This window comes from Xyrauchen texanus, chromosome 30, assembly GCF_025860055.1.
Source record: "Xyrauchen texanus isolate HMW12.3.18 chromosome 30, RBS_HiC_50CHRs, whole genome shotgun sequence".
Taxonomy (NCBI): Eukaryota; Metazoa; Chordata; class Actinopteri; order Cypriniformes; family Catostomidae; genus Xyrauchen; species Xyrauchen texanus.
The window spans coordinates 26,002,213-26,029,804 of NC_068305.1; the positions used below are offsets into that span (position 1 = coordinate 26,002,213).

At 37.9% G+C, this 27,592-nt stretch overlaps 1 protein-coding gene across 1 annotated transcript in view; it reads left to right on the forward strand.

Moving 5' to 3' along the window:
- Positions 1 to 27,592, forward strand: part of LOC127623761 (ryanodine receptor 3-like) — a 91,352-nt gene that overhangs the window by 10,129 nt on the left and 53,631 nt on the right. The window contains exons 7-30 of the mRNA XM_052098243.1: positions 1,250 to 1,349; positions 1,455 to 1,548; positions 2,979 to 3,053; positions 3,397 to 3,553; positions 5,423 to 5,587; positions 6,834 to 6,955; positions 7,037 to 7,217; positions 7,797 to 7,932; positions 10,214 to 10,309; positions 10,889 to 11,007; positions 12,731 to 12,864; positions 13,421 to 13,662; positions 13,826 to 14,018; positions 16,584 to 16,800; positions 17,407 to 17,511; positions 19,232 to 19,335; positions 19,692 to 19,775; positions 19,953 to 20,112; positions 20,537 to 20,681; positions 20,908 to 21,110; positions 21,301 to 21,475; positions 24,185 to 24,393; positions 25,970 to 26,197; positions 26,497 to 26,657. Of these exons, the coding sequence (XP_051954203.1) occupies positions 1,250 to 1,349; positions 1,455 to 1,548; positions 2,979 to 3,053; positions 3,397 to 3,553; positions 5,423 to 5,587; positions 6,834 to 6,955; positions 7,037 to 7,217; positions 7,797 to 7,932; positions 10,214 to 10,309; positions 10,889 to 11,007; positions 12,731 to 12,864; positions 13,421 to 13,662; positions 13,826 to 14,018; positions 16,584 to 16,800; positions 17,407 to 17,511; positions 19,232 to 19,335; positions 19,692 to 19,775; positions 19,953 to 20,112; positions 20,537 to 20,681; positions 20,908 to 21,110; positions 21,301 to 21,475; positions 24,185 to 24,393; positions 25,970 to 26,197; positions 26,497 to 26,657 (3,605 nt within the window). The remainder of the gene's footprint in view (positions 1 to 1,249; positions 1,350 to 1,454; positions 1,549 to 2,978; positions 3,054 to 3,396; positions 3,554 to 5,422; positions 5,588 to 6,833; positions 6,956 to 7,036; positions 7,218 to 7,796; positions 7,933 to 10,213; positions 10,310 to 10,888; positions 11,008 to 12,730; positions 12,865 to 13,420; positions 13,663 to 13,825; positions 14,019 to 16,583; positions 16,801 to 17,406; positions 17,512 to 19,231; positions 19,336 to 19,691; positions 19,776 to 19,952; positions 20,113 to 20,536; positions 20,682 to 20,907; positions 21,111 to 21,300; positions 21,476 to 24,184; positions 24,394 to 25,969; positions 26,198 to 26,496; positions 26,658 to 27,592) is intronic.

Consider the following 27,592-nt stretch of genomic DNA (forward strand, 5'->3'; position numbering starts at 1 on the left):
ATATGCATGTACACAGACAACAAATAAAACTTCTGATTAACAACAATTAAAAACTAGTTCATACAGACACAAGATTGCATCGAATGCCCTGTATGAATGCCCCTCACACAATTATCCTTCCTATTCACACTCCATTTTCACAGACTCTTGCATCCATATTCTTTTATCAGTTTATAAGTTCTGAAGGCTCTTTAATGGACTCTTTAGTAGACTCTCCTTCCCCCCACAGTCAATGTTTAATATTCTCTGATAAACTTTTAACCTTAAGCAATGCAAATACAGTATGTGCTACATATGTAAATTGATAGTCTGTGGTAGAAAAAAGAAAGCTCTTACTTCCATAATTTCACATTATAATTTCAGTTGTGTCTGGCAAGATGGTTTTGCCAGATGTGCTGACAGTTAATATACCTCTTTCATACAGTGGGAGACCATCAGGTTTAAACAAGTACTGTAAATTGTCATGGAGATGTGCTCAGCTTAACAACAGAACTCAGAGTTCTCTCAGATCTACAGGTGGCGATTCTATGGCCAGAGAGAGAGAGAGAGAGAGAGAGAGAGAGAGAGAAAGATTTGTACTTTTCAGTCATAGCTTTTGCATCAAATGTGTCCATATGGGCTTGTGGTGAAAAGAGTGTACTTTGAAAGTCTGTCAAGGATTAATCTGATTGGCTGACCTTACACAAGTGGAGATGCAGGGTCTTTTCTTATGTCAGTTTGCCTGGAAAGTCATGTTGCAAGGTACCAGGTTGATACAATGAGCACTTATGAATATAACATCTCTAGATGTCTTTGAGCTAAACAGTGCATTCTGCTTTGTTTTCTTTTGAGTTATGTCTTTAAAATAGTCTGTATTTATAACGCTACGCTCAAAAATATATTTTAGCCTATTTTTAAGATGTATCCATTTCAATTGAATAACAAATTTCCATCTAATTGAATTGAATAATCTTGAAGAAAATGTAATTAATAAAACTTTTGTAAGATTTGTACATTTTATTTAGTTAAAAATTAGGCAATTCAATTAGATGGAAATTTGTTATTCAATTGAAATGGATACATCTTAAAAATAGGCAAAAATATTTTTTTGAGTGTATGTTGGGAAGGCGGTCTCTTCCTCTCTAAATGGGCAGTTCTTGGCCAGAATAAACACAGTGTGGACCAGACCTTATGCCATTTTGCCAAGGCTCTGGCTACTATGCAAGCTCAAACAGAAAAATGTTGTTTAGAAAATAACTTTCTTTTGCAGCACCTCTCCTTGTCCAATGGAAGTATTCAAGTGGATGCTTCTTTCATGCAGACACTGTGGAATGTTCAGCCTACTTGCTCTAAAAGCAGTCTGGCAGTAGGTGAGTTCACATTTAGCACATCGAATGCTGTGTATTTTTTAATCTAAAATATTTTGTTTTACTGTATTGGTAAGGAATTTCCCTTTTATTCCCTTGTCTTTCTAGGATTTTTGCTGGGTGGGCATGTGATGCGTTTGTTCCATGGGCACGATGAAAGTCTCACTATTCCAGGATCCGATCAAAGTGAAGAGCAACAGAGGCAAGTCACTCAACCAGATCAGATGGAATCTGCTCACCGTGTATTTTAACCTACATAATAAAAATCCCAAGGTTTTCTTTTTTGTCCAGATTCAAGTCCTGAACAACCCTTTTATATTTTACCTTTTATCTATCTACAGTTGAAGTCAGAAGTTTACATACATTTTTAACCACTCCACAGATTTCATATTATACTATAGTTTTGGACATCGTTTAGGACACCTACTTTGTTCATGACACAAGCAAATTTTCCAACAATTGTTTACAGACAGATTGTTTCATTTTTAATGGACTATATCACAATTCTAGTGGGTCAGAAGTTTACATACACTAAATTAACTGTGCCTTTAAGCAGCTTGGAAAATTCTAGAAAATTATGTCAAACCTTTTGGCAATTAGCCAGTTAGCTTCTGATTGGCTAATATGAGTCAATTGGAGGTGTACCTGTAGATGTATTTTAAGGCCTACCTTCAAACTCAGTGCCTCTTTGCTTGACATCATAGGACAATCAAAAGAAATCAGCCAAGACCAGCCGATGCAAATTTCCAAATGCCTCAAGGTACCACGTTCATCGGTACAAACAATAGCGTGCAAGTATAAACATTATGGGACCACACAGCCATCATTCCGCTCAAGAAGGAGACGCGTTCTGTCTCCTAGAGATGAATGTAGTTTGGTTTGATAAGTGCAAATCAATTCCAGAACAACAGCAAAGGACCTTATGAAGATGCTGGAGGAAACATGTGGACAAGTATCTATATCCACTGTAAAACGAGTCCTATATCGACATAACCTGAAAGGCTGCTCAGTAAGGACGAAGTCAATGCTGCAAAGATGCTCTAAAAAAGCCAGACTACATTTTGCAAAAACACATGTGGACAAAGATCTTACTTTAACTGTTTGGCCATAATGACCATCGTTATATTTGGAGGAAAAAGGGTGAGGCTTGCAAGCCGAAGAACACCATCCCAACCGTGAAGCATGGAAATGAATGTGGATATCTTGAAGCAACATCTCAATACATCAGTCAGGAAGTTCGGTCGCAAATGGGTCTTCCAAATGAACACTGACCACAAGCGTACCTCCAAAGTTGTGGCAAAATGGCTTAAGGACAACAAATTCAAGGTATTGGACTGGCCATCACAAAGCCCTGACCTCAGTCCAATCTGAGAATGCATATGTGAGCAAGGAGGCCTACAAACCTGACTCAGTTACACCAGTTCTGTCTGGAGGAATGGGCCAAAATTCTAGCAGCTTATTGTAAGAAACTTGTGGAAGGCTGCCCAAAACATTTGACCCAAGTTAAACAATTAAGGCAATGCTACCAAATCCTAACAATGTGTATGTAATTGTTTGTCTGTCTGTCTGTCTGTCTGTCTTTTCTTGTTTTGTCTCTTGAGACAAGTCTACTATTCTCTTTTTTCCCCATAGAGTGGTGAATTATGAGGCTGGTAAAGGAGGTTCCAAGGCCAGGTCTTTGTGGAGACTGGAGCCTCTTCGGATAAGGTGAAATCAAACACATATACACACATCTACTGGGCTGAATACACTCAAACTGTGGGCTGAAACTGCAATAAATGTTTGATGACCTAGACTAGTATTTCCTCTGCTGTCTCTTCTAATTATGCTCATAAAAGGGGTAGTTCAATGTCAGGTCAGTAAGAAGTGTGTCCATAACTGTGGGTGGAAATGGAAAGGTGTTCAACTCTTCTGCATACCTCTATCAATTAATAAGTAATAAAATGGTTAAAACTGCATATTTGATGGATTGGGTAAAAAATTAAACAGCTGCATCTTGATTTGAGTCACTTATGCTAACACATACACTGGGATTTCTCTTGAATTCTAGCTGGAGTGGGAGCCACATTAGATGGGGACAGCCCTTCCGTCTGCGCCATCTCCCCACCGGTCACTATCTGGGCCAGACAGAGGACAATGTCCTGATACTGCTGGACAGAGGGAAGGCTGACACCACTGCAACTGCCTTCTGTTTCAAGTCAAGCAAGGTTTGATTAATAGATTTGAAAGTTGTCTGTTGATAAATGTTATGTCGCAATTTACTGTAAAATACATACCCCCACCCAACACCATGCAGGGACCCACTATTGACGTTATAAGGCATAATTTTGTTCTGGCTAAATTTGTCAATACAGAGTGTTTTGACTCCACATAGAAGCCATCAAAGCGTCAAAAGACTTTTTAATGCTCCACAGAGTCTGAAAAAAGGCCTTTACACTGGAATCCCATAAACAGAGAAATGTGTATCAGCAGAGACTATTCAGCCCGAGACAGAGCACCTGTATTAAATTAAAATAAAAAAATAGAAATTCTCACCATCCCAGATGTGTATGACTTGCTTTCTTCTGCTGAACACAAAGTTTTTAAAAGAATATCTAAGCTCTGAAGGTCCATACAATGCAAGTGGATGGTGATCAGCAATTTAAAGCTTAACAAAAGCACAGAGAGTCGTAATGTATCCATAAAGTAATCCATACAACTCCAGTGGTTAAATTCATGTCTTCTAAAGTGATACGATCACTTTGGGTGAGAAACAGTTCTATACTTAAGTCCTTTTCACATTTATTGTTTACTTCTGCATGTTCATGTAAGAACTGATGTGATACCACCGGAAGTGCAGCTCGATTTGTTTACAAGCGAACGATGATCACAATCTTCATTGCACCAAGTTACTGCATTCTGGGTCCTTTCATGAACACTTTAGTGGTAAGCAATTATAGTAAAAAGGACTTAAATATTGACATGCTTTTCACCCAAAGTGTTCGTATTGTTTTAGAAGATATCAATTTAACCACTGGAGTCGTATGGATAACTTTAACTTCAACTACAACTTTTGGAGCTTTTAAGTGCTGATCACCATTCTCTTGTTTGGACCTATAGATATGACATATTCTAATGTGAAAGACCTATGCTCATTTGGGAAGAAGTCAGCGGGAGCCAGGTGCACATCCAAATGTACAACATTTATTCTTACACTTTTCAGTATCTTCCCATTCACACATTGCTTTTCAGCATCACACACCCTAGTAGCTTTTCAGCTTACTGACCACGCAGTCACTCTGCATTTCAGCAGCAGCTCTCAACTACACACACAGAGCTTCGTTGCGTCTCTCTCTCTCTCTCTCTCTGTGTTATTTGAATGTAATATTAACCAGCTGTTTTGGAGATTTTGGTCTTTCCCCATTTAAGTAGGTAGGGGCTTTACTTTCATGCCACTTGTATCCATAGAAAATAGCTGCGCAGCAGTGTTCCCAAGATGGCCACAGATTGGACTGACTTGCATTGAAGCTGACTTTGGTGTCACACACTTGAATGTTGATTATTGCTTTGCTGTAGGAGAGACCCTCTGCCAGACCTACTGCTTTCCTGTGATAAGAAAGAAACTTTTGTAGAATGGAGCTTCATTCTAGAAGCGCTGCACTCTTATTTAAGTCACAGTAAAATGTTTAATGATTGGCTATTATAATTCTTTCGTCGCTACTGTGCCTGCCATATATCATGGTTGATGATGGCCCCCAAAGAGTTCCATTACACCACTAAGACTAATCAAAATGATGAATTAAGTGTATACCTGCCAGTACTGCAAGTGACTTTGTAATTACTACATCCTTTTCCCATTTACCAGTCCGCAGTGCATAAATTCATCATTATATTGGAGATCCATTAGCCTCACGGAGCTGTAACAAGTTGTTTACACAGAGGTCACAATGCCAGATTCACTACTGCCTATTTTTTTTCTCAATAAAGCTTAAAACAGGTCCAAATTAAATTATTGACTGTGATTGTCCCTGCTGAACAGATGACAATGAGTTGGCACAGTAAATCCAGGGCTCATGTCATTTGTCTTTCCTTGGCAGGAAAAGGGTGACTTCAGCCCAAAGCGAGATATAGACGGGATGGGGGTGGCAGAGATCAAATACGGCGATTCGGTCTGTTTCATCATGCACGTGTCCACTGGCCTATGGCTGTCCTATCAGGCACCTGATGCAAAATCTTCTCGTCTTGGGCCACTGAAGAGAAGGGTAAGAAGACAAATTGTCCTTGTGCACTTTTAATGAAACAACATTCACTCTTATCTTAAAGGAAGAATTTTCCCAAATATAAAAATGTGGTTGTCATTTACTCACCCTTATATTGTTTCAAACCGGTATGACATAAAGTAATAGAGGTCAGGAACGACATGAGTAAATTCATTTAGATTTTTGTGCAAACTAACCCTTTAAGGGGCTGAGCATGTCACAAATCTCCCTCTTCGGGTCACACTTACATTATTAGGACTTTCAGTTTTGAATGACAAACATATCTATGACATCATGTGCCATAAGTTATGATGATCCCATTTAAGATTATGGGGCTCACAGCACAGGCTCATGTTGGCACAAGCTTAACCACAGTAGCTTCTGTGTAAACTGTAGGATATACGAGGCCATGGTTTAAATGTGATAATGAGGTTGGCATGGTGAAAGTGTGTTTTGTGGGAGTGGTCCGGATTACATGCTCAGAGGGACTGCACCTCTCTCCAGTTCTGTGCTATGCGGCTTATCTCTGGGCTTAAGGCCAGAAAAAACAACCACTTTTACACACAGCTCAGAGAGCCACAATCCTCACTTTGGTGACTCTCGTTTCGAATTTCACTTGGAAAATATTGAACCACATTTCATTATGCTGAACAGACTGTTTCTCTGCCCTTTTCCTGTGAGGACAGAGGTTCCAGGTTGAAGATAACTTCCATTGATTTGTCTTGTCATAGTCTATTTATCAATAAACCCTGCGCACACTCACTCTCTTAGCAAGAGCTGGGAAATATCATAAGAGAGCCAGAGAATTGTTGAGGGCGTGCACCCAGATTTGTGCAGGATTGAAGGAAATATGCGTGCGAGTGGAGAGATTTGCACTCGTGCCACCAGTACGTGGAGTTCATGACATTTAACAGTATTATAATGCCATAGAGTTACGGTATATTAAGCTGGACTGTGGTCCATTAAGCCAAAATTTATCAGATTTCTTCTCAATACATTTTTATTCTATACTGTATATGTAATCTTTTTATTTTACTTGGTGACTTTATCATCAATCTCCGTGCCTCAGCTGACATGCTCTGGCACCTCCTTGGGGAGGCGTGCATCCCTGTTCGAAAACCGCGGTGCAATTGAAATAGATTATGTTTAATAATATACTGTATATCTAAATGGGTTTGCTGCTGCGATTAATTCCATGGCAGCCTTTTCACTCTCAGTCAGTGTTAATGTTAGTTTCTGGTGTGTGCAGGCCATCCTGTCTCTCGAGGGCCATATGGATGATGGGCTGATTTTACAGCTCTGTCAGCACGAGGAGTCTCGGGCAGCTCGCATCATTCGGAACACCACGGTCCTCTTCACTCAGTTCATCAGGTATGACAGACTCAAATAGAAACTTTCTTCTCCTCCTATTTTGAAATATTAAAGCTGTTTAATACAATTTCCTGGCCTCAGGGGTCTGGATGGTTTGAGTGGAGAAAAGGCATCAGAGGTCAGTCTGCCTGTGAGTGAAGTGCTGCAGACCCTCAATGACCTCATTAGTTACTTTCAGCAGCCAGACTCTGAGCTGGAACATGAGGAGAAACAGAGGCAGCTCCGATCCCTCATCAAGCGGCAGGATCTCTTCAAAGAGGAGGTGAAGGAACCAGGATTAAAAACCACACCCATTGTATTTCTTACTTGTCTACTATTGATAACTAAGCAAATTTATAGGTGACATTTAAGATACCTAATATGTAAACTTAAGCTCTCTGCATGCTTTTTTCTGATACTAATACTTGCTATGCACCGAAATTAAAATTCTGGTCCGAAACCAAGAATTTTGGACACACTGGACAACAAAAAAATTCAAATTTAACAATTAATTTTAAAGCCCTAATTGTTTTGAAAAACTAGCTAATATTATAATAATTTTCTATGAGGTTTAACATCAATTATCATTTGTATTTAGCTATTATTCAGGATAATATCACATTATTTTTATTTTAAAATGTTTGGCCAAGATTTTCAGCTTGTTTTCGCTCTCATAGCCGGAATTTCAGTGCATCCCTAATGTTGTGTAATGCATTGAGATGTTGCAAAAATGTTGCCCTTCAGTTGGTTGCATTAACATGGATAACTCTCTTCTGCCAACCTCAAAGATATACTGTTAATGATCTGTAAAGTTTTGAACTAGTGTGATGTATACCATTGATTGTTTTTTTTATTATATTAGGGAATGCTGACCCTGGTCTCACACTGCATCGATCGACTGAATGTGTACAACAGTGCAGCTGAATTTGAGGAGTTAGCGGGCGAGGAGGCAGGAGATGCCTGGAAGACAATTCTTAACCTCCTTTATGAGCTCCTGGGTAAGAGCTCTATCACATGTCCACAGCCTCCAGCTTTTAGCCCAGGATGTTGGTGAAGAGATTTGACTGTTATTAGTGGCTGTTAAATAGCAATTCTATTCTCTTATATTGCCTTGTTGTTGACTCTCAGTCTGATATATGAAGGGCAAACTTGTCGTTAGGACAGGAGAACTGTGTATAAGACAGTTCAGAAAGTTAAGAAAGATGCAATATAGCTCTACAAATCTTATATGAAAAGAAAGAGCAATCGCACATTAATGGCTTGTTATAAAAAAAACGATATCAAATCAGATCAGATCAGACAAGAGTCTATAAAAGTGAAAAACTTGGATGCGTGGACCACACACTGCAATTGTTTACAGCTAAAACAGCTAAAACCATCTTGAGCTGGTTGACTGGTCTTAGCTATTTTAAGATGATCTTATGCTCACCCAGCCTATCTGACCTGGTCTAGCAGATCTCACAGCCTGGCCAAGCTGGTACTCAGCTGGCTTATCTCCCAGCCTGATCAGCTAAAATGTGCCCAAAACAACTCTAAAATCAGCTAAGACCAGCTAACCATGTTAAGCTGGTTTAAACTGTTTGGTTTTTCCAGCCGGGAGAAGAACATAATAAAGACAATGTACTTGATATATAATCCACAAAAACACACAGTATACACATAATGCACAAAATACAAATATGCATATATGAGTAATATTCTCATATCATACACATAATACACACATTTACAAAAAGTACTTGTAATACAATGAGCATTACAATACAATGTGCAAAATACTGAATAAACAGTTATATATACTGTATATTATGGATAATATACAGTAATTGAAGTTGGCATGTTTGCAAATTGCACTAGATGTATTAATTATGTCTTTAACTGTTACAACTCTATAGTGTTCCCTCAAGCATTTTAAAACATAATATATATATATATATATATATATATATATATATATATATATATATATATATATATATATATATATATATATATATATATATAATTCGTTTTTTAGCTATTGAATTTTATTTGATATTGTAACACCACCTAAGGATCCAGTTAGTGTAAAGTTTTTCTTCAGTTCACCTTGACTGGCTCAACATTAATCAGAGCCCCCATTGAGACTCGTTCAGAATTTTTTGCTCACTCAGAATCACTGAGGTAACGCTTGTGCTGAGTCTGTTTGCAGAACAGTAGGCACAAAACATTAGTCAGGTGACAACAGCCAGTTTTACGGCCCTATATGGATGCATTTACTATCTTGTGTTTGTGCTTCAAAACCACCAAGACAAATCACAACAGCACCTCCAATCTCTTCAGAAAGTGCCTTTAGCTGTGTGTCGGATTTGATGGACTGCTCCCAGGGAAAACATTGTGTTAGTTGAAGATCACCCACATTTAGTACTTTATTTACACCAAAGCTTTAGATTAGTGGGAATTCTTTTCAGAATATCATCTGTTAGGTTGGGGCACTAAAACACATATTTTAGTTCCAAGCAACCTTTACTTTATCAAATTTTGCTCCTTAATGGTGCACTCATGAATTATTTCCACATTAAAAAAGTTTTGCTCCTAAATAAATAAATTGTAATAACATATGTATAAAATCAGTAACCTTATAAAAGCAGGTTTTATTCTATATGGGGGATGGGTGCCCTCGTGGGGCCATTTTAGAATCACATGACCAGCTGAATACTACTTGCTAAATCTCAGTAACCGTCTTGTTATTGGACACTTTCACTCCTGGATTAAATTAATCACAGTCTACAATGGCATCTGTAACTGAAAACTATTGATTTTGAATGGTGCTGCATCCACACCACTAGGTGTCACTATACGTTATAAGTGTAATAATTGATTTTGTACTCTCTGTGTTTTAAACAAACTTACATCAAATAATTAAAGCCTCATAAAAAAGCTTTTTTAATTATTTATTTTTCTCAGATTATCTGTGCATTTGGGGGGAGTGGTCATAAGCTCTTGTACCTGAATATTTAATGATGTTGGCCCAGGCAAGGAATGGGGGTTTATGAAGACTGTAAATTGTTGTTGTTGGTATTTAATAGGTGTAATAGTTGTGTTTAGTTCTATTGTCATCGTCATCGAGATTAGTGTTCCCTAAGGAGAATCCTTTTTTTTTCATCGTATTGTATGTGCAGTACTCTAGCTCTCTCTGAGAAAAGGACATTCAATAAAGGCAAAATTTGTGTGAAGCATAAGTAAAAGGATTTGCAAGTGTTAGTCTGAGGTGTGAAAGGAATATTTTTTTTCCATTAGCTGCTCTGATTCGAGGAAACAGGACCAACTGCACACAGTTCTCTCGCAAGCTGGATTGGCTAGTCAGCAAGCTTGAGCGATTGGAGTCCTCATCAGGTAAATACTGCTCTATGTCAAATCAGACACATTCATTTGCATTAATTACAGAGGAGTTCTACATTAATCAGTCTGTCATAAACTCGTTCAGCTCAATGGACCATCGGCATCAGTGGTTTTAGAAAATCTAGCTCCATGTCACAGCAATATTACATGGGATCTAAAGCTGTTTAACTTTAAACTGTTCTTTTGCTTTAGGATCCAGGTTTTACATTGCACAACGAAAGACAACCCAACGCAGTACACATTTTTTTATTGTACAGTACATTTATCATTTGTTTTGTAGGTTAAATGTTCTGTAAAATAATTTCTGTGTTTAATGTAGTCTGGGTTGTATTTTCTTTTACCTTACATGGTTTTTCCATTGTTTTTGAGAATAAGTGCATGTCATACAACCTGTCCATGTTGGTATCTGTGAAATTTAGGAAATGTCTACCAAGTGACAAATTGAATTACTGGGAAATGATTCTCCTTACTTTTAAAAAGTGATAAGTCTGTTTATTTTGCTATTCTATCTTTATACAGTTGTATCCTTGTGTTTACTGCAATGCAATATTTTAATAAAGCAATTCTCTGCAGGCATTTTAGAGGTGCTTCATTGTATCCTAATCGAGAGTCCAGAATCTCTGAACATCATTCAGAAGGCTCACATCAAATCCATTATTTCTCTCCTGTATAAGCATGGACGCAACCACAAGGTAAAAATGTTTCACCACACACACACAATCACACACGCATGTTGGTGCAGCTATCATTATGAGGACTCTCCATAGACATAATGATTTTTATACTGTACTAACAATAGATTCTATCCCCTAAACCTAACACAACCCCTATGTATAGCATAATACACTTGTAATTACCAGTTTGTAACCAAAAAAAAAAAAGGATTTTTGATGCATTCTCTCATTAATAATATTTTATAATAAAATGTACATAGTGTAGCTTTAAGTATTAAAAAAGCAAAAAGTAACTTCGTAGCAAGAATGAAATCAAGATATGTTGTTAAATTTGATTGGTTTGTTAAGTCGCCTTTTTACTGTCTCTGACGACTAACATATTTATTTAATAATGAATTGTATCTAATTACACTCAAATCAAGGGTAAAACGGCAGATTATCAGTTAATAAACAGTTACTTTTTGCTCTATTCCTAACATAATGCTACTATAGTGGATAACTAATTTTAACGTTTGTATTACATTACTAACTACAGTTACAAGCTTCTTTAACTGATAGAGTGTTGCATATGCAATACAAAGGACATGGTTACAAATCCTGAAGAGCACGTGAGACGACACGTGAGCAGAAAGTGCTATAGAAGCACCACATAATGACTTGGTTGCTTCAGAAATTGTGTGTTTCATGTCACATTTGCTTTTTATGATACTATCAGTTAGGTTTAGGTTTAAGGTTTAGGGTAGGGAGGTTGGTATTGTTGATTAAAATCTCGATAAATCATTAAGCTTTAAAACTTCCTCGGTTCAGAAGAACATTTCACTCTCTTTTATCTGCAAACAGTGGACATTTCACCTCGGAACTGCCCTGAGATGTGTAAAGAACCACATAGTTTTATTTTGCAACAACGTTCCCACAATCATGCAATGTTCGATGCATGGGAAAAGGCACTCATGAATTGCAATGTCAGAGCACCCAAACCTTTGAGACATAGAGAAAGATCAAAAAATGTCAAAATAAACTTTGAAGAAAGTTAGTTAAGTTTATTGGTTTTGAGAACTGTTTTCTGAGATTTGCTGCCAAACCTTGCTGTTGAGCAGATGGATAAATTAAATTTTTTAAATTAATATTTGCACAGATTCCATTATTTTTATTATCATTATTATTTTCATCATTATCATTGCTGCTTCTATAGTTATTATAATTAATAGATCAAAAGGTTTATCTGTGCATTAAGCCTTGCAGATTAAATGCAACCTTTAAGTCGTTTTTCCTTCACTTTCACTTTCTGCTTCTTCTGTTTTTGGTGATTCACATTAATAGCCCAACAACAACAAAAACAGTAACAATTCAGCAAATAAATTTCTTTGGAAATGTAATTAAGTAAAAGTACAAGTTTTCTGTTTAAATTACACTTGAGTAAAGTATAATTCCCCCAAAATAATACTTAAATATTTTACTTAATTACTTTACACCCCTGTAGGCTTCACAAGGTGTTAAATGCAACAACTGGTGCAGATATTCAGACATTTTAACAAGGGGCAGGTGGCTCTACTGGTGCAAACCCTTGCGGCTTGAAAGGGCTGCACAGCATGTTAGTGATCAAACACTCCCAAGGATGCACTGGAGAATGCAAAGAAACAAGTCTGTAAAGTCGTGCTTAGGGCAAGTGTACATTATGAAATGTTAAAGCAAAAGATGAAAACATTCTTAAAAATGGTCTTTGTTTCACACAATCCCCCAGATTCTAGATGTTCTCTGTTCCCTTTGTGTTTGCAATGGTGTGGCTGTGAGAGCCAATCAGAATTTCATCTGTGACCATCTGCTTCCCAAGAGAGACCTTCTGCTCCAGACACGATTGATCAATGATGTTCAGAGGTAAGCAAATCTTCCTGACAATCAAAGTGTACAAATGTCCTCAATGGACCTGTGAGTATATGAGCACATACAAAATATCAAACCAAGTGACATCTGTGAACAAATAAAACTATATTTAACTTTTCTGAGACATTTTTGCAAATAACTGGTGTCAAGGCTGTTTTTAGTGGATTTATGAAGTCAGTTCCACTCAAGTTTACACAGGTGCACTTGTTTAACCACAGGTGTAGACATGTTCTGCTAGCATTTTACCACCAGAAGGTGTTCAAATACTTTCATCTTAATTTTGATACAGAGTATCTGTTGTTTTATAATTTGAATCCTAAAATACTTATTTTTATCAAATGTTGTGCTGTACAAATGTGCTTGTTCCATAAGTCTTATAAATAAATACAAGATATACTAAATAAATGTGACTTGGTTTGATCGTTTGTCATATACAATAATGCAATTCCATTTACACAGTTTCAAGTCTGCTTTAGTGTTTAGATACATTTGGGTTGGGGTCACTGTACTGTATTTATACCTGCATTTAGACTTCTCTGTTTGTTTACAGTATGAGACCCAATATATTCCTTGGCATGAGTGAAGGCTCAGCACAGTATAGAAAGTGGTACTTTGAACTGATCATTGATCAAGTGGACCACTATGTGAACAGTGAGCCCACCCACCTTCGCGTTGGCTGGGCCACCACCAAAGGCTACGCCCCCTATCCTGGGGGTGGAGAGGGTTGGGGAGGAAATGGTGTGGGTGACGACCTTTACTCCTATGGATTTGATGGGCTTCATCTGTGGTCAGGTACATTCAAGGCTGTGTTCTGCACTAGGTTGAACATTCATCATTGACATAATATGACATTATGAAAAATGAGTCTTAAAGAAATTACTGATCATCTTGTTGGTGCAACCCCTACAAAACTTCACAATCAAATAAAATACATTTGAATTCCATTGTCTGAAAGGGCGAATTCCACGGGCCGTGGCCTCTATTAATCAGCACTTGCTGAACTCTGATGATGTGGTGAGCTGCTGTCTGGATCTCGGAGCCCCGAGCATGTCTTTCAGAATCAATGGCCAGCCAGTGCAAGGCATGTTTGAAGACTTCAACGTAGATGGCTTCTTCTTTCCTGTCATCAGTTTCTCTGCAGGGGTGAAGTGAGTTTCTCACTATGTAATAACCTACACTGCTGACCTGTCAGGCAGAGTTACAATTTAATATAATTACCAAGCAGGAATATTGTAAGATTTATACATAAACTTATTTCTATATACAGCTAAGTGCAAGATGAGCCAGGTCGTCTTTGGCAAAGCTAGACTCTTTTTACTTGGGCACAAGCTGCAGTCAAATTCTGCTGTGTGCAATACAATTTTACTAATAAATAATCTGTCATTTACTCACCCTCATGTCATCCCAGATGTGTATAACTTTCTTTCATCTTCTGAACTCAAATGAAGATATTTATAAGAATATTTCAGCTCTGTAGATTTATACAATGCAAGTGAATTGGTGCCAAATTTTTGAAGGGCAACATAAAAGTACTCCAGACGACTCTGGTAGTTAAATTCATATCTTCAGAAACTATATGATAGATTTTGATAGATTTGGCTGTGTTTACACTGTCACAAAAAAATCAGATTTTTTTACTCACATATGACAGATCAGATATTGTTGCACACGTGTTAATGCAAAAATACGCACAAGATCTGATTTTTTTGCATCCGATCTGAGCCAGCTCCAAATGTGGTTTTAAATCAAATACATACCTGATATCTGGACATCTGACCTACGTCTAAACACGCATATCCGATTCCCCTTGGCTTTTCTTAACTGCATGTCCTTATGTGCCTGTCGGCTCTCGCTCAAAAACTCAAAGCTTTTCTTGTTGAAGCTTTTGAGCTTGTCTCGTTTTGTACCCACTCCCTGTCGTTAAAGCTTGGACTTGGTCCAACCACAACTGACTTCTAGACCTATTCCGATGGAATTAGTTTTATATGGGGACGTGGGTTAATGTAATATTTACCAGAGCATCTTAATCATTTTAATCCCATGTGAATCGGGCATTTCAGTAATATTTCAGACTGTGCGTTCCCGCATCGGGGGAAGTTACCTACTATAAAATGGTCTGTAAAAATAACCCCTGGTAATATTAATCCAGTGCGAATTAGTAAAAAGCCTGTAATTCTGCAATTTTCAGCACTTGAGCCCTTTCAATATTAAATATTATTAAGAGAAACAAGCAGTTTTTGATAATGATTTGAGCAGAGTGATTGTGGGAAATTGTGTTGAGCCTGCGTTTCGGAACATAAAATTACATCATGTGAAGGGATGGTTCATATTTTTAATTCAAGAGTGTAATACAAGATTACACGTTTGTTAATGTCAACAGTTCTGTTGTATTTTGTCCAATCAATTTCTTATAATCACAGATACAGTATATGATCATGTTCAATATGTCCTTCATATTTAATAAGCACATTATAAATTTCCTAATAGGTCAGTTACGCGTGACAGCAATGTGTAAATTCTGTAGACACACCCATTTATTGTATGTGATTTTTTATGACATTGCGTATCCTGTGCCTGTGAATTGAGGGTAAATATTACAAATATCTGCAGTAATAGTTAATTTGCTGACCTATATCAGGAAAACTAATCCCATCTGAATAGGTCTTTAGCCACACTCGTCTAACCAATGTTAAAATCATTAAAGCCGTGCTTACCATGGCAGCAGTAAAAAGTTGCTTTCACCTTTCTTTGCCTAATTAATTGTGTGCAATTTTGTCTTCTTTTGAAAATATTAAATAGCATAAGGCCTTTCAAAATGCTTGGTTGGGAGGTTAATTCAAACACAAATATCAAATACGAGTCATGTCTTCTGTGAATGTAAACAGGCGGGACAAAAGTTTATATCTGTGCATTAAGCCTTGCTGTGTATACACAGCCTTAAGTCATTTTTCCTTCACCTTCACTTTCTGCTTCTTCTGTTTTTGGTGATTCACATTCTTCATGTATATTGCAAATTTTCATTTAGGTGAACTAACCCTTTAACATCTCTTCAATGGCATACACGGTATAAAGAGGTACACTCCTAGATCCCATCTTATTTAACACTACTTATGTTGCTTGGATTTTTTTGTCTACTGAATGTTCTTGGAAAGATCCACAGAATGATCAAAAAACACTTAAAATTGCAGTGCAGTGCATTGAAGAGGCTGTATGTATATCCCTCACAGCCTTGCTGTCATCCCCACTAAAAATCAAAGATAGTGCTGCTGTTATAAGGTCTATACCAACAAAAGTGCCATGAATGGTATATTGTACACCAAAATAAAAATTCTGTCATCATTTACTCACCCTCGTGTTGAACTTTCCATTTAAAGCTACACAATAGTACTCAAGTAAATGGAAAAAATGCTGCTACCAAAGTAACTATTTTTGAATAAAAAAAGCCCACAGACACCCCTAGAAAATATAGGTGCATTTTATTCGCTAGGATGATATATCTTTTTATAATTTTTACTTTGAACATGGCAATATGAATCTTTTTCTTCTTTTGTCTTGTGTTCAAGACTCTGTTTGTTCAATCAACTGAGACAGGCCATTAGTCACTAGACTTCTCTAACCACTCCAAACAAATTAAGTACAACCAAGACATATTGTGATGAGATTAATCAAGTATTGATTATGAGGTTAAATGCTCAATGTCTGATTTTCTCAAGGGTCCGTTTCTTGTTGGGAGGTCGGCATGGAGACTTTAAGTTCCTGCCTCCAGCTGGCTATGCACCATGTTACGAAGCCCTTCTTCCTAAAGAAAAGATGCGTGTGGAGCCTGTAAAAGAGTATAAAAGAGACCTGGAGGCAGTGAGAGATCTTCTTGGCACCACCGAGTTCCTGTCTCAGGCTTCCTTTATTCCTGTTCCTGTCGACACCAGCCAGGTGAGATACAATCAGCAATTCAGTGTCGACATTGTTCTCCCCATGTTTTTGCACTCTTAACTACATTTTGTTCCACTCTGCTATAAAGCTTGTTAAATGTTGTTTGATCTACCCTGCTCAAATGTAAAATGAAGTAAAAGAATCATATTGCATTTTTAGATTATTACATTTTTAAAAAGTTTTTATTTCTATTCTGTGTTCAACGTTCAATTTAGTTTTGTTAGTTTTTACTCTATTACTGTTAGTTTTAGTTTAGATTTATTTTTTTAAAATATTTTCTTCTTTTATTTTAGTTTTGGGGTATATTTAGTCTAGTGGCATTTTAATGATTATTGGAAGCAGGTTGTAACAGTTTCACATTATAAAATACAGGTATGTGGTGTATCAAAACTAATGCTAATATTAATCATGATTGTTTTAGTTTATTGTATTTAGTTTTGGAGTTGTGTTTGTTAGTGAAGTTTTAGTTTTTCCAATTATGTTTTTATTTTTATTAACAAAAGTGTTTTTTGTTTTTATTTTTGTTAATGAAGATAACACTAGCAATTAAAGTAAAATAAACAATAACATTTAAGTAATTTTGCTTTTTATTATTATGTGATCCAGATTGTCCTACCTCCACTTCTTGAAAATGTGCGGGACAAGTTAGCTGAGAACATCCATGAGCTCTGGGGCATGAACAAAATAGAGCTCGGCTGGATGTACGGCAAGGTAGGAGCACTTTCTAGAAGACAAGATAACAGTTACAGTATACCAAATACCATCATCAGAATTCCTGGGCAGAAGCAAGATTATCTTTGAATGATATACTTCATAAGCTTTGATATAAGGATAATTTCTGCCATGTGGGTTTAACTACCTGAGGAGCCCAAAGGAGGATAATTGAAAATGTCAATCTGAATTTAGAGTCCTTGACTGCAGCTTAAATTAATATTTAAGCATCCCATGTAGCTACACAGCAGATGGGTATCCAGATCTCATTTGCAGATAGTTATGGTAAATGGAAATCAAGGGAGGACTTTGGTCCAGTTTTATTCCACCCATCATTCACTGTAGGAGAATAAATATAGAAATGCAGAGCACAGTAAAATAACGCTCTGATGTCAGAGCTTTGCTGTATTACAGTAGTTAAGACAATCTTAATGTGCAGGATGCTGTCCAGGAGTGTGGCAGAAAAAAATAATTATGGTTGAGCACTGTAGTTCTCAAAGGCCAGATCGGATCATTTATTAAGAACGAATATCTCTGAGGCCCAGCTGTTCACGGATTAATCTGATTTCAATATGACTTTGTTGGTTCAAAGTGGCATTGTCGTGAGCAGAGGGCATTTTGGCAAGCAAATGTTTTTTTAATTCGGCCACTATTATTCCATCCTAAATGCTTTTGCAATCTCTCTTGCATCGCATCGATCTAAAGAGCTTTGAAAGTCAGGAATTTGAGAGTGGTATTATGTTTGGATCTTGGAATCACAGTGTGTGTTTTTAGTCATATTACTGCCCTTGCTGATTCATTCATTCGATCACTGAGCTGATTCATTATTTGCCTCTCAAATTCATTCAATAACTGTGCAGAAATAGTTCTCAGAGTAGAAGTACAAGTGGAAAAATATATAGTTTCCCCTGAGGATGTTAGGTAAATGTGTTTTTCACAGAAGTTTCTTTTGTAATTTTAATCCTGAATTAAACGCATCTGTGTTTATCTCACACAAATTTAGGATGAGTTAAGGAGCAGATTTCATACTGTTTTTCGGCAAACTCAGGCGTCCTCTGAGAAATCTAATCCCAAGAATGGACAAGAACATCTGTGATTGCACTTCTAGTTTTGACCTTTTGCCGAACACTATAGTTAAAGTTCAATTTCTCATTCCGCTAGCTGGTGCACCTTCATTATGGATTTAGACCTTTTGCCAACTTTCTGGATCAACAATTCTTCAGTTCAAGTGCTGCTGGCACCCCTTTAAAAATGAATCAATAAGGAGAGTCTGTTCAAAGATTGCTCAGAATGGCCACTGTAGTTGCAGCGTCAGGCATGATCCTCACCTAAATCAGTTGCCATAATTATACATATGTACATAATATTTAAGTATTATATATTATAATTATATAATTAAACATATATGTCGGGTTTATGTTAAAGGAGTTGACCTACTGTAACATCCACAAGCAGACATTATACACTTAAATGTAAAGATCACAATTCAATCTGAAGAAGTAAATGAATGTTAAAAAATGTAACATAAACATTGTTTAGAAAACGTATCCCGTCTGGATTTAACAGACATCACTAATATCAGATTTGAAAAAATTTGAATTCAGTCTCCTAACAGATTTCTTTTGGTTTTGTTTGAATGTTTTGCCTTTGTTTAAAAATATGTATATAATGTAAAGTATGAACTTGACACTTATTTGCAGATAATATTGCATTTTTTAAGGTCCGAGATGACAACAAAAGACTGCATCCTTGTCTTGTTGACTTCTCTAAACTGCCAGAAACGGAAAAGAATTATAACCTGCAAATGTCAACGGAAACTTTGAAGTGAGTATAACCACAATGCTGCTGTGAAGCTCCTAGATAGAGACATACATTTTAATTTGATAAGTTTTTATAGTTTGGGCCACAATTATTGAAAGGCTTAAAACTAAGTGAGTGAATGCCAAAAAATATTTTAGGCTGTGGCCACAAATAATTTTCTTCTCAATACACAATCTCTAGACTCATCAGTACAATAACATTTACATCAAATGCAATAACCAGCAACTGAGGTGTTGCATGGATTCATTTATTTTTGATCAATATTATTAAGCATACTTAGGACAGGCCTTGACACTTCCATTTGAACTTTAAAAGTATAGCCTATATTGTTTTGTTGATACAGATTTATTCTCTTGCAGGACTCTACTTGCGTTGGGCTGCCATGTTGCACAAGTCAATTTAAATGCTGAAGAAGACCTGAAAAAAATGAAACTCCCCAAAAAGTAAGACCAACATTCATATTAAACACCAGGACCATTAAGTTTCTATTGCAACTAGCTGTTTAAATGAAGCCTACTAAGACACTAGTATGGTTGACAGGAGTAGTGACATTTTGATATATAACCATTAGGACTTTTTATTCTAATTCCTTTGCCATTTTAATCCTAATTGTTTTATAGCTACATGATGGCAAATGGTTATAAACCCACACCACTGGACCTTTCTGATGTGAAACTGACAACTGGTCAAGAGTTTCTAGTTGATAAACTAGCTGAAAATGCTCATAATGTTTGGGCCAAAGACCGCATCAAACAAGGATGGACCTATGGTATTCAGCAGGTAATTTTGTCCTATGCATTATTCATTAGTTATGACATTGGATTAGTCTGCTTGTCAGAGGCACACCAAAAAAGCTGTGAATAATGATTAAAAGAGAAATGAAAGACATTGCTGAAAGAGCCTTTTAAACTTAAAGGGATAGTTCACCCAAAAATGAAAATTCTCTCATAATTTTTAATGTGCAGTTTGGAGCTTCAAAATTTTGGCACATTCACTTGCATTGTGAGGACCTACAGAGCCGAAATATTCTTTTAAAAATCTTAGTTTGTGTTCAGCAGAGTATAGAAAGTCCTACACATCTGGGATGGCATGAGGGTGAGTAAATGATGAGAGAAGTTTCATTTTTGGATGAACTATCCTTTTAAAATCACTTTTTTTTTTCTTAAAGTTTTCTAATATTTTCTCTTTTGCTTTTCATTTAAAGGATTTGAAAAACCGACGCAATCCACGTTTGGTGCCATATGATTTATTAGATGAACGCACTAAGAAATCAAACAGAGAAAGTCTCCGAGAGGCCATCCGGACTCTGGTTGGATACGGATATTACATAGACCCACCAGATCAAGAGAGTGAGTTTAATATACAGTAGATGCTCTTACATGGTGTCCTAAACAGGCCTACATTTTCCAGTTGCAAGAAAGTTGAAAGGAGCCCTAATTTGTGCCTAATAGGCTGACGAGGATTTAACTCCAACTGTATTTGCTGATCCATCGTGCAGCTGTAAAATATTATCAGTTATTTTATTTATTCGTAGCTTTCTCTTTCCTCAAGTTCCACTCATTGATTTTTTTTTAGCTGTTCACAAAGTGGATGAGGGCATTGAAACCATTCGTGTCTTCCGTGTGGAAAAGACCTATGCTGTGACGACAGGGAAGTGGTATTTCGAGTTTGAGGCTCTCACTGGAGGTGACATGCGAGTAGGCTGGGCACGGCCTGGCTGCAGACCTGATATGATGCTGGGAGTAGATGACCAAGCCTACGTCTTTGATGGCTACAGGGTAATTATCTGATAGGAAGATAGTGAGGACATTCATGCATAGACTATTCATGAATTTACATAGCTTAGCATAAGACCGTCCATCCGATAACCCATAGAAAAAATAAACTGCATTTGCTGATAATGTATGAATGGTTAAAGGATGATGCATAATTTTAATGGCTTTGTTCTAATCCAAAAATGAATCCCAGGGCCGTCGGGTGCATATGGGCAGTCATTTCTTTGGAAGGACGTGGAATAAAGGAGATGTGGTGGGCTGCATGATTAACATGGAGGACAAGTCCATGATATTCACCTTAAACGGAGAGATCCTAATCACCAACAAGGGCTCTGAGCTCTGCTTCGCTGACTTTGAAACTGAAGATGGTAAACAGATAATCTTCATACACACAAAACATCTGTTATATATGTAATAAATATACTGCATACTGTAATAGTCACAAATTGTCTACATGAAAGGAAGGATGCCATAAAGGTATTCACCTATGTGCCAGAGAAACTAGCGCACAGCCATCTTGAGAACTTTGTCTTGGAACTTCCAGTCTAGGAGTTGCTATATAGATACTGTAACGTATTCAATGGAAAGGAGGAGGCGAGAACCGGCTTTTCAATATAAATAATCGTTTAATGGTAAACTTAAAAGAAGACATAAACACACACATGTCGGACATGTCCGTAAACAATCTCTCTCTCTCGCACGGCCCTCTGCAGTCAGCCTTTAAACCTCACGGAGGCATAATTAGCCTAATACGGGACCGGGTGTGTAAGATCACGACCGGCCTCGCCCTCCACCCTGCCACATTCCTCCCTCGTTCTCTCAGGCTGGGGACCCCCGGCCTGACATACACCCCCCCCTCTTTCCCTGGGGGAGGGCGCGCCTTCTGCGCTGTCTGCCGGCAGGTCATCCCCATCTACCTGGACGAGGGAGGGGATAAGGGGAGGGAAACAGAAATAATTAAAATGGGGGGTACTTCCTGTAACAGTGTAGTACCCCCCAAACAACTGTAAAATTTTAAAGAGGAAAAAGGCCAACGCAGAGCGACAGTGAGAGAGAGAGAGGAGAGAGAGATGAAAAAAAAACTCTTACTCGCCAGTTCTCCGATACGCCGCAGCTCATTCCTCGGCCACTCCTCCACCCTCTATCGGACGACAGCCGCGCCTCTCCAGGGGATCAGAGGCAGTCCTCCAGCCCCTGGCGGACGGGACACCCCGCCGCGTTCTCGGGGAACAGAAGGGGTCTCCCCCGCCCCTGGCAGCGGTTCTCGCTCCAGGTGGTCGCCAGTGAGCCCCTCCCCGCTCGCGGTCGGCGGTCTTAAACCCCGCCGCGTTTCAGCGGCCGGTAGGCGACTCCTGCGCCCCTGGCAGTGGTTCTCGCTCCAGGCTGTCGGCTAGGAGCCCCATCTCCCCTCGCGGTCGCCGGCCATCGTCTTCTTTCAGGCGGCTGGGCTCCTCGTCCCCCGGCAGATGGCCGCGGCTGCTCCGTTGGGGTGGACGGTAGTGGCGAGAACTCTACTACGGTGTATCCCTCCTCCTTCCCGGGTTTCGGCACCAGTGTAACGTATTCAATGGAAAGGAGGAGGCGAGAACCGGCTTTTGAATATAAATAATAGTTTAATGGTAAACTTAAAAGAAGACATAAACACACACATGACGGACATGTCCGTAAACAATCTCTCTCTCTCGCACGGCCCTCTGCAGTCAGCCTTTAAACCTCACAGAGGCATAATTAGCCTAATACGGGACCGGGTGTTTAGGATCACGACCCGGCCCCGCCCTCCACCCTGCCACAGATACTTATGGTGTTGATGTCATAGTGTAATTAGTTGGCGAAGTGGATTTACATGTTGTAGAGTTACCAAAAGTTATCATTAGTATTTTAAAGTGTCCAGGGGACATCATAAAAACTGAAAGTAGAGTACTTCTTTAATTAATGAAACCAGAATATCCTACCTTCACACTGTGGACGTGTGATATGCCTCTGTGTTTATGAAACTCCAAGAGACAACAGAAAGTCATTAAAAATATGCCTGTTTGACACCTCTGGCCATCTTCTAATGTTATTTCCCCATTGCGTTATAGTGAAAGTAAAGAAATTTTTTGAGTGTTAAGCTGGGATGGGATAAGAGGTGCCACATACACACACACACAAACACTGTGCATATACATGTGAAATTGTAAGTTTTTTTTTTAGATTCAGTTTACAACAATTCGAATAACATTTAAGCCTTTTAAAAATTTGGATTCACAATTTTTAAAAGGACAAATTGAATTTCCTTTAAGGTCACGAACTTGCATGTGTAATAATATGAGCTGTCACAGTTTGAAATTTAATGTCAACTACACATTTTAATACAAATTATTAACCATTTGAAACCTAAACATCAAGCAGAATTACATGTATAACAATAACACACTTTTATCATGAAAAAGTGCTCATAGCTGTTCGAATGTCATATGCCAGGTCCAATTTACCTCTGTGGGTGTCGGAAAAACAAGCATTTACAGTGACAGCAAAACACCTCACTAACATTTTCATGTAGTAAAGTGGTGGTGTAAAATGACACCAACTGTTGGTGAAAAATACTTTCAGTGCTTCCGCACGTATTCCATTTTGATTGACTCTTCTTAGTTGCTTCAATATAAACAGGAATTTAGATGACAATCTCTGGAAGAGTGGAGCGCTGAAAGTGTTGGGACTGAATAACATGAATGTTTCACCCAAAAATTATAATTCTGTTATCATTTACTCACCTCATAATGTTTCAAACATGTATTTCTTTCTACCGTGGAACACAAAAGGAGATGTTAGACAGAATTTTAGGGTCAGTCGCCATTTACTTTGATTGCATTATTTTTTCAATGCATCAAACATCTCCTTTTGTGTTCCACTAAAAAAAGAAAGTCAAATGGGTTTGGAACAACCTAAAAGTAAGTAAATGATGATCGAATCTTAATTTTTTGTTGAACTATCCCTTTAATTTAAATGGTCATCACATTTCTTACCCAGTCAACCTAACCTTTCTACTTCAAGCTTTTAAACCTACATTGATCTTACACTGATCTTTTTTCCCCCAGGTTTCATCCCAGTGTGCAGCCTTGGTCGTTCCCAAATTGGCCGCATGAACTTAGGGAAGGATGCTTGTACTTTTAAGTACTATACTATGTGTGGCCTTCAGGAGGGCTTTGAACCTTTTGCCGTTAACATGAATCGAGAGGTCACCATGTGGTTCAGTAAACGTTTGCCTACATTTGTTAACGTGCCAGAGGAACATCCCCATATTGAGGTACAGTTAGACATTGTCCTAGGATTGTAAGATACTATGGGCCCTATTTTAATTGCACTAGCAGCAAGCACAGCACTATGCCATATGCGCAAATTCAGTAGGCATGCCCATGAAGTTTTGGTATTTTCTTGCAAGCGTGCGTTAAGTCTAGGCATAGACTTCATAGGCATAGAAATCGTACGTGCAACAGGCTACTGGGCTGGATTAAGTGCAATTTAATTTGGAGGTTGTTCTCTGGTTATTGCAGCATCTGCATTCTATTAGATATTCCCTGTCAAGCACCAGCTAAATAAACAAAGACAGCCCTTCCATAAGAAGTTGGTAGTGTAAATGGACTATATGCAATTAATAAGAATAATAAAAATATAGGCACGCTCCTTTTATATGCTTAAATGTTATTCTCTTCAGGATTTGGATGTAAGCACTTCACTTCTACCAGACGATTTTGATGAAATTCATTTATTGAAACACACACACACACACACACACACACACATACACACACACACACACACACACACACACACACAAATATATTCTATATTGAAGCACCAATAATATTTCTAAATTCAAATTACATTTCAAACAAAACATATATAATAAAAAATAACGAAATAGTCAAAAAAATCGTATACCAAATGCAAACATTTTATCTTGTTTGAAAAAGATTTTCTTAACTTTTTCCAATGGCCCATTTTGCAGTGACTTAAAAATCACTATGACAACTGGTATAAAATTACCAATACAAATTAGATCATAAATACAATTGTAAATATAAACATAATAATAATAACTGAAAAATAAACCATGACCTATATATATTTTAACACAAATCTCGGCCACAACTGATGTTCCACTATATTTTCAGGTGGAATTTCCAAAATGCAAATGTAGGAACTGAATTTAGACTTTGCACTGAAAACAAACCTGCTTTTGAAATGTCTTTGCACAATGACCTATATCTCAAGAAAATGGCAATCTGTACTTTGCAGCACATCATGAACATACATTACACCCACAGTTTGCGTGCATACACCCAAAGGGAGTGCAAACACTCCTACCCACGACAACTTGCACTTTGTGTTGGACGAAAATTACACTCAGAATTAGTGCTCTCACGAAAATCAGATAAGACACAGCACTCGGTTGTTGTGCATAACTCCTGAAAATAAAGCCCTATATGTAGACATAATGCATCTCATCCTAACAGCTTTTGTTAGGCTACTGAAATGACTGGAGTCTTCATCTCATGTGAGTGCTCATGATTTTCTACGTTTCAAAATAACTACTTTTTTTTTTTTTTTTAGGAATAAAACTTTTTAAATGAGGAAAAGTGATTCTGAGTGCACATTTAAGGTCTTATATAGAGTTTTAGTTGTTCACCATTTATAATATTTTAACCTGGATTTCGCCATGAAAGTAGCCATAGAACCTGGAATAGTGTTAAAAACAAACAATCTAACAAAACAAACAGTCATCCATGCCATTAGACTGTCAGAATTAATTCTATAAAATCTAGATGGGTTTTCCCACTTCTGTTGTGTCCTATCTTTAATTGACATCCTTTTGTGTCAAGGTTACTAGAATAGATGGGACTGTGGATACTCCTCCATGTCTAAAGGTGACACACAAGACTTTTGGTACCCAAACAAGCAATGACGACATGGTCTGCTGTCGTCTGAGCATGCCGGTTGAGTTCAACTCTGGCCCTCGGAAGATCACTGATATCAATGAGTTGATAGTGGAGGACCAAAGATCCAAGAGAGATGATAGAGGAAAGATTGATTATGGCAGCATTACGAAGGTAAAAATGCGAAGTCAACAGTTGTCTTATGGCGAAAGCTTGTAAAATATGTAACTTCACACCTTGGAAACTGTAAATAATGTTTTTACTTATGTAATTGGAAAGACTTTTACCCGAAGCAATTTTCAGTGCATTCATGCTGTACATTTTATCAGTTTGTGTTCTCTGGGAATCAAGCCATGACCTTAGCTGTGCTTGTGCTGTGCTCTATCAGTCAAGCTACTTTTCTATTTGAGAAAAGTACCGTAAATAACCTTATTATAATGCTCATATTGCATATTTATATTTTTGTGTTTCAGTACTTCTACTCTGTGAAAGTGTTTGCCGGACAGGACCCATCATCAGTATGGGTGGGTTGGGTGTCACCAGATTACCACTACTACAGCAAACATTTCAGCCTCAGCAAAGTTCGCACAGTCACCGTAACACTGGGAGATGAGCGGGGACGTGTTCATGAAAGGTTGATTCCTATCTCCACTAAACATCAACATCTGATATTCTAATATACAGGTGAAACTTGAAAAATTAGAATATCGTGCAAAAGTTCATTCATTTCAGTAATTCAACTTAAAAGGTGAAACTAATATATTATATAGACTCATTACAAGCAAAGTAAGATATTTCAAGCCTTTATTTGATATAATTTTGATGATTATGGCTTACAGCTTATGAAAACCCCAAATTCAGAATCTCAGAAAATTAGAATATTGTGAAAAGGTTCAGTATTTTAGGCTCAAAGTGTCACACTCTAATCAGCTAAACACCTGCAAAGGGTTCCTGAGCCTTTAAATGGTCTCTCAGTCTGGTTCAGTTGAATTCACAATCATGGGGAAGACTGCTGACCTGACAGTTGTGCAGAAAACCATCATTGACACCCTCCACAAGGAGGGAAAGCCTCAAAAGGTAATTGCAAAAGAAGTTGGATGTTCTCAAAATGCTGTATCAAAGCACATTAATAGAAAGTTAAGTGGAAGGGAAAAGTGTGGAAGAAAAAGGTGCACAAGCAGCAGGGATGACCGTAGCCTGGAGAGGATTGTCAGGAAAAGGCCATTCAAATGTGTGGGGAGCTTCACAAGGAGTGGACTGAGGCTGGAGTTACTGCATCAAGAGCCACCACACACAGACGGGTCCTGGACATGGGCTTCAAATGTCAAACGTCTTACCTGGGCTAAAGAAAAAAAGAACTGGTCTGTTGCTCAGTGGTCCAAAGTCCTCTTTTCTGATGAGAGCAAATTTTGCATCTCATTTGGAAACCAAGGTCCCAGAGTCTGGTGGAAGAATGGAGAGGCACACAATCCAAGATGCTTGAAGTCCAGTGTGAAGTTTCCACAGTCTGTGTTGGTTTGGGGAGCCATGTCATCAGCTGGTGTTGGTCCACTATGCTTTATTAAGTCC